The sequence below is a fragment of the Hydra vulgaris genome, chromosome 12 (assembly GCF_038396675.1).
Source record: "Hydra vulgaris chromosome 12, alternate assembly HydraT2T_AEP".
Taxonomy (NCBI): Eukaryota; Metazoa; Cnidaria; class Hydrozoa; order Anthoathecata; family Hydridae; genus Hydra; species Hydra vulgaris.
In genome coordinates, this window is record NC_088931.1 from 3738195 (window position 1) to 3745000 (window position 6806).

The 6806-nt window shown below is 27.9% G+C and overlaps 1 protein-coding gene across 1 annotated transcript in view; it reads left to right on the top strand.

Moving 5' to 3' along the window:
• Positions 1–553: 553 nt before the first annotated feature.
• The window catches only part of LOC100199991 (uncharacterized), a 97800-nt gene continuing 91547 nt past the window's right edge, over positions 554–6806 (top strand). The window contains exon 1 of the mRNA XM_065811264.1: positions 554–681. Coding sequence (XP_065667336.1) covers positions 661–681 — 21 coding nt within the window. The 5' untranslated portion in view covers positions 554–660. The remainder of the gene's footprint in view (positions 682–6806) is intronic.

A 6806-nucleotide genomic window follows, 5' to 3' on the forward strand; every position in this document is an offset into this window, starting at 1 on the left:
AACAATACCAAATCTTATTTGGAAAAGCAATAATGATAAGCATTGTTTTTCATTTTTATTAAAACTTTTTTCACTACGGAGTTGGTTTGTTTGTGCATGTGCTAAGTGACATTACCACGTTTTTTTTTATAAATAAATGCTTTTTTTTTTAATTTTAACTATTTTGATTAAATCTTTATATTTTATAAATATAAACTTGCATATATGTTAATCTTAAATTTAAATTTTATTTCATACTCATATTAATATTTCATTATTCAACAGTATTTAAAGATTCATCTTTAACCAATTTCTTATGTGTAACAAAGACAACCAATTGAAACAAGTTTACTCTCTGAAAACTGTGAAATTTTGGAATTTCGCGTTTGAAAACCAAAAGCAACAAGAACACTTTCAGGGGTTCTTGTTTCAGGGGTTCTTTTAATTTAACTACATATGACTATTTTAAAATAAAAACAAATGCAATTACGAATTTTATTTATAAAAATCATATTATATTAAAAACAAATTTTCTATATTTTTATAAAGTTTATTGAAACGCATTAAGAACTTTGATGACAAATATACAAAACCCCCGTTTCATTTAATATACAATTGGAAACAAAAATATTTTAAAATTTAATATACCAGAAAACAAAAAATATTTTTAAACCAGGAAAAATGGATGCATACAGCATTTTGGTAACTTTTTTTTAACTTTATTTTTTAATCTTTATTGCATTGTAATTTAACGAATGGCTCCTTTTTACGTAAAAATAAATCTGTTTTTAACACTTTTATTCGTTTCTTAAACGTATTTTAATTTAATTGTTTATTTGCTTTAAAACTATATTGAGCAGCCGTGGCACAGTGGTTAACTTAAGAGATCTGAGATTCAATGTTTGTTTTGGCCATGCATGTGACAATAGTAAATAGGAAGCGTAAGCTTACTTACCTGACTTGTTTTTGGTCAACACCTTATGGTCGTGTCACGACCATAAGGTGTTGAAAGAAAAAATGAATTAATAGAAAGAAAAAATGAATTAATTGCCTGTGTACGTAAATTTTTATGCTTTAAGAAAATCTTTGTCATTGTTTTTTTGTTGTTTTTTTTAGATTAATTTTTCCAAATTTAGAAATTTAGATTTGAAAATTTTGAAAAGATTGCCTTTTTTATTAATTTTACTGTTTTTAAAGAGTTAAATTTTCGAAAATTAAGCCTAGTTTGTTTTTGTAAAACAAGACAAATGTAAACAAGCTAAAAAAAATAGTTTGTATAATAAGCTAAAACCTAATTTTTTCTAGATAAAATTTTTTTGTTATAATTTTTCGTAAAAGTTTACTTTTTAAAAACTGGAAAATTATCGAAGTTAGGTAGGGTGGGTTTACATGAATAAAAATTTACACATTTTTATTTTTTAAATGTAATAACATTTTGTTTAATAGCCACAATGGAATAAATTCTTGAAATTCAATGGAATAATTTCTTGAAATTCAATGTAATAATTTTAATGGAATTATTTTTCTTTACATTTAAGGTTTATACAATAACACTGAAGAGAAAAAAAATATTTTTGACATTTAACTTAACACTCCATTTAAAGCAACACCTCTTATATATCTATATTACCTCACTGGTTAGTTATCTCATATATGTAAAATGTTCTAAAATGTCATAGCTGTATTGCTTAAATCTAACAGTTTCCTTTTTCTAGCAGAGATTGTCTTTTTTTCATCTTTTTTCTTCTCATCTTTCTGTAACCTGGCCACAACATCATTTGCTGTTAAAATTTCCCCCTTTTTTGACTAGACGCGTGTTCAACGTTTTTTTGCATTTGCAAGTGCTGTCTATGTAGATTCACATAGAGTAGGTGTAAGTACAGACTCAATTTCTCTCTGTAGGTTTTTTCGCAAGATAGTTTTCTTTTTTGTTAGACTTATCTAATTTATGGCGCTTCGGCTGGGTATTCATTATTTTCACCATAGGTTTTGTTTCATCAACAGGATAAAAACCATAATCCTTTAAATCACTTTTTAGAAGTTTGCCATCTATCTTACAAAATAATTTAGCAAAGTTGGAAATACAGACTTATCAAAACTTTTATGCTTTCTCTTCACTGACTTTTAAGTATTTTTTTTCCTATGAAATTTCAATGGAACAAAAGTACCAACATCAAGAAGTTGTAAAGCATGACTAGTGATTAAAGGTAAACATAGTAGCAGTATATGGTTATCCTTAGCTTTTTTAACAGTAAAATATGTTAAATGACTATTTTGTCCATCACACAGCAGCAAAATAGGCTTTTCTAAATTCTTTATTTATCTAATAAATCTATTAATCCTGTTTTCAAAAAGATAGTCCTCCATCCAACCTTGTTTTTTTACACCATGCATCATAAAGGTGGAGGGCTTAATAGACTACAAAGGGAGAAAGAAAACGGCCATTTTCTGATCCACAAAACAAAACAGTATACATTGAACTACCACATGATGTATACCATTTAGATAAAAAGCTGTTTTGATATCTTCCGAACAAAGATTTTTCCAGCAGTGGAATTGCCCCTCAATCCAGTTTCATCTAAATTAGCCATGCAATGAGGTCTATTAAACAAATTGTTTTCATCTAATATTTTCTCATATAACTTTATAAAAGCTTCTAATGATTTCAGAGATAGATTACTAGCTCTAGCTTTTGTCAAAAGTTCAGGCTTTCTTTTTCTAAGTGCTAAGTTCCATCTTCTTTTAAAAGATATGTACCAGTCTTGCCATCTTTGAATGAAGTATTTTTTACTAGTTAAAGTTATAAAGTTGTATATCATTAGCCTAATATCTTCTATGTGGAAAACCCTTATCAGCTAAGTACATCAGAGCTTCTACAAAAAGTTTTTCATCAGCATTATTTAAAACAAAATCACAAATGCTTTCCATTCTTTTGTCAATCCTTTGGATTTGATTGTGGGTTCTCCTGTATAACGTCCCATATGGAACTCCAGAAGGCTTTGACACTTGTGCACTGATTCTCCTGCTTTAACAAGTTGTGTTGCTCTCATTAATTTAATGTGATCGCATTCATCAATTGTCCTGCGTTGATAATCACGAGGCATTTTGATAATTTTTTTCAGCATTATATATTTTATCTAAAATGTTAAAGAATAAATTAAGTAAGTTAAGTAAGTAAGGGATATAAAAATCAGATATAAAATATAACAGTTATGATAGGAGTTAATATTTTACTCTGGTCATTCAGGGAAAAATTTTACTATGATCCTAATTGTAAATCGAATAAAAGTATTTTATACAACTATTATTTATACCTGTTAAATTTATATTATTATAATAAAAAGCAAAAGTGAGCATAAATATATAAATACTTGTTATGTGAGCCATGATTTTTGAAAAAAAAATATTTTAAATATTATACCTAACTATTTTACCTCACAGTCATTTGATCTATATATATTTTACCCCATTATACCCATACCCCATATATATTTTACATTTTATTTATTTTAGATTTTTAGTTAAATTTTATTGAAACTACTTTTGTTGTAACATTTTTTAATAATTTACATTATGGTACTTACTTAAGTAATATTACTGACGTCTGCATACAAAAGTACATAAGTGCATACAAAAACAACAATTTTAAGGTTTTTGAATAAATTACATACTTTATTGATTAACTATTCATTTAAAACAAATAGAAAAATTGTAAATGCAAAAAATAAGCTGATTATGTATGTAAACTGTTGGTATATTCCTTAAACATTGTAAAACTTGTTCCATGCAAACTAATTTAGTATATCTATATTACCCCACATATCCGTATTACTCCACCCTTTCACAGAAATTAAAAAATCAAAAAGAGATTTGCTGTAATCAAAAAGAGATTCGCAGAAATCGAAAAAAAAGAATTAAACCTGCTTGGCATTTCAGCTACTAATTATGGTTCTGGACAATGTCAATACGATGGTTTAGTTAAAATTTTTGAAGAATATATAATACACGATGATGTGAAAGATTCTTGATTTAATACAAATGCTACAAATATAGGAAAATTTTTTGGTGCAGGGCATTAGTACCAGTCTCAGGTTTATTCATAGACAAAACTTAATTTTACTAGAGCTGGCTTGCAAGAAACAGATTTATAAATTACATCTTAAACACTTTTGTGATAAACCTGTGATAAAAATAAATCTCCCAAAAACTTATTGTTCAAATAGTTTTAATTAATCTGAAATGGGCTTAAAAATAACATTGACTCTTGAAAGTTTGTTAATTATGAAACCCAATTTATTATTAATGCTTTTTTAGAAACCCCTACACTCGATACTGTAAAATTTTGTGAGATAGCTCTTAAAGAAAACATTTTTACCAGAGGAGATTACAAATAGCTTTTGAAACTAACGTTTATGTACTTGTGTCCTAAAAGAGTTTTTTAAACTCAACTTTCCAAGTGCGTGTCTCATGAACATTTTATGTTCAAGGCTATCTATTATCTTAAGATTTAGATATTAGGATTTAGCAACTTATTTACGAACTTACGGATAATGAAAAGAAAGAAGTGTAGTAACAAGAAGAAGTGTAGTGGCAAAAAGAAGTGTAGTGGCAAGAAGAAGTGTAGTGGCAAGAAAGAAGTGTAGTGGCGAGAAAGAAGTGTAGTGGCAAGAAGAAGTGTAGTGGCAAGAAAGAAGTGTAGTGGCGAGAAAGAAGTGTAGTAGCAAGAAGAAGTGTAGAGGCAATAGACAAATTTAACTCAATCTTTTTTCCTTCTGGTTTTATATAAAACTTTTTTAACTTACGCCTTTCCAAGTTATAAAAGCCTATTGGCATATGAAGAAATATAGAGAATACGTAATACAATATTTCAGCATTCTAAAACAATTTTAAATGGAGTTGATAACAAAATAATAAAAATAGCTAATGCTGTTGAGATAAAGCGCCAGACATAATCTATGTCAGTTGGTATTTATTAATTAATGAACAATTAAATTCGGTTTCTAAATAAAAAAGCGTTAATAATAAGCTTTCGTGTTTTCCTCTTGTTTGTTACTGCTAAAAGGTTGATCAACTTCTGCTGGTAGACTATTCCACTTTAAACACTCTAAACGACTCTATTGCTGAAGAAAATGTTGCCTTTTCATACTATTTCTGACCAACTCAGGTTTCATTCGATGTTTCAAATCTCCCCAATGTTAGATGCAGGACCTGATGAGCAAATAGAGTTCATTGTTTCATTTTGTTTAATATCAATGATTTCAGTAACTTTAATTATTTTGAATTGCTGAATCAAGTTTCCTTTAAGCCGACTAGTTTCCAAAGGTTTCAATAGAACCATATTCCTTTTACCATAATGAAACCTTGGTTCCACTAGCTTACTCGACCAAGGTATTTCTTTTGGAAAGAGAGAGAGAGAGAGAGAGAGAGAGAGAGAGAGAGAGAGAGAGAGAGAGAGAGAGAGAGAGAGAGAGAAAGAGAGAGAGAGAAAATGTTGCAAAAACAGTCTTTTTAAAACTTGCTCCAAATCTTTTCAAGCGTTCAGAAAAATTAAACTTGTTAAAAGTTTATAACTTTAGGTTAGAAAAATCACTAAGTATTACTACCTGTAAAAACCACCAAGTACTTCCACCTGTAAAAACCACCAGGTATTTCCAAATAAACTCATGAGTCAAATTTAGTTTTTTTAACCTCACCAAATTGAATGATAAAGTTTGGTTAAACAGCTCGGCACCACTATAGAAGTGTGTTGGCCAGTTTAAGATATTTTTTACCAATTTGCCGTCAACCTTGTAGTGGTTAAAAGAGTTGTTAAATTGAATGATGAATTGCAATTATCAGACTTTGCAAATAATGTTTACAATATAGAAGATAGTCAGGAGCTACTACTAGCTTTTCATCAAAAGAGAGAGAGAACCTTCATGAGGCAAAGAATAAGCAAGCATTTCAATTAGCATATGAAGTAATTGCATAGTAAATAATATAACTTTAAAATAATACCTTTTGTTTGATGATGAAATATTGAATTAGAAATCTTATTTATTGAAATAAGCATTTCATTCGTTTTATCGCTTTTAACTAAGAAATTTTATAAGAATACGACGAAAATCATTTAAAGGCAAAGAGCTCCCATATACTTGCTTATCTTATAAAAATAAAAATAAATAAAATAGAGTTTATGTATGTGTATTATATACAAGATTATATCTAAATTTGTAACAACTGGGCTGGATGTGAAGACCATGCCTACTCATGCTGGATGTGAAGACCATGCTCTTGTCGAAAATTTTTTTAAACTTATATTGTTATGTTGTAAAATATTGTAAAGCTTATTTCAAAGGACAAAAATCAAAAATAAATAAAAATTTTGAGCCAACAAAACTAATAACAATAATACCCCCTTCAACCACGTTGCAGTAATTTCACTATGTCTTTTTATATTAAAAATAACAAAAATGAATGAAAAATTATTATTAAGCTGTTAAGGTTAACGTCAGGGTTAAATTACTCTCAAGTATCAAAGATAATTTTTAAAAAAATCTATGTAAGACCTTATTTACTCTATTATTAAAAACAATGAAAGTTATAACTCAACTATCGAAAAACTAAAAAGCTACTGTAAAAAAGCAAGTCATCAAATTAACACGCATTTGCAAAGTTTACAAGGTGTTTCTCACATATACTTATGATATATATATATGTGTATATAATAATATATGTGTATATAATATATGTGTATATAATAATATATGTGTATATCACATATATTTTGAAAATGCAAATAAAAAATCCCTTAGGTTTAACATTTAAAACTAGAAAGATTATATACC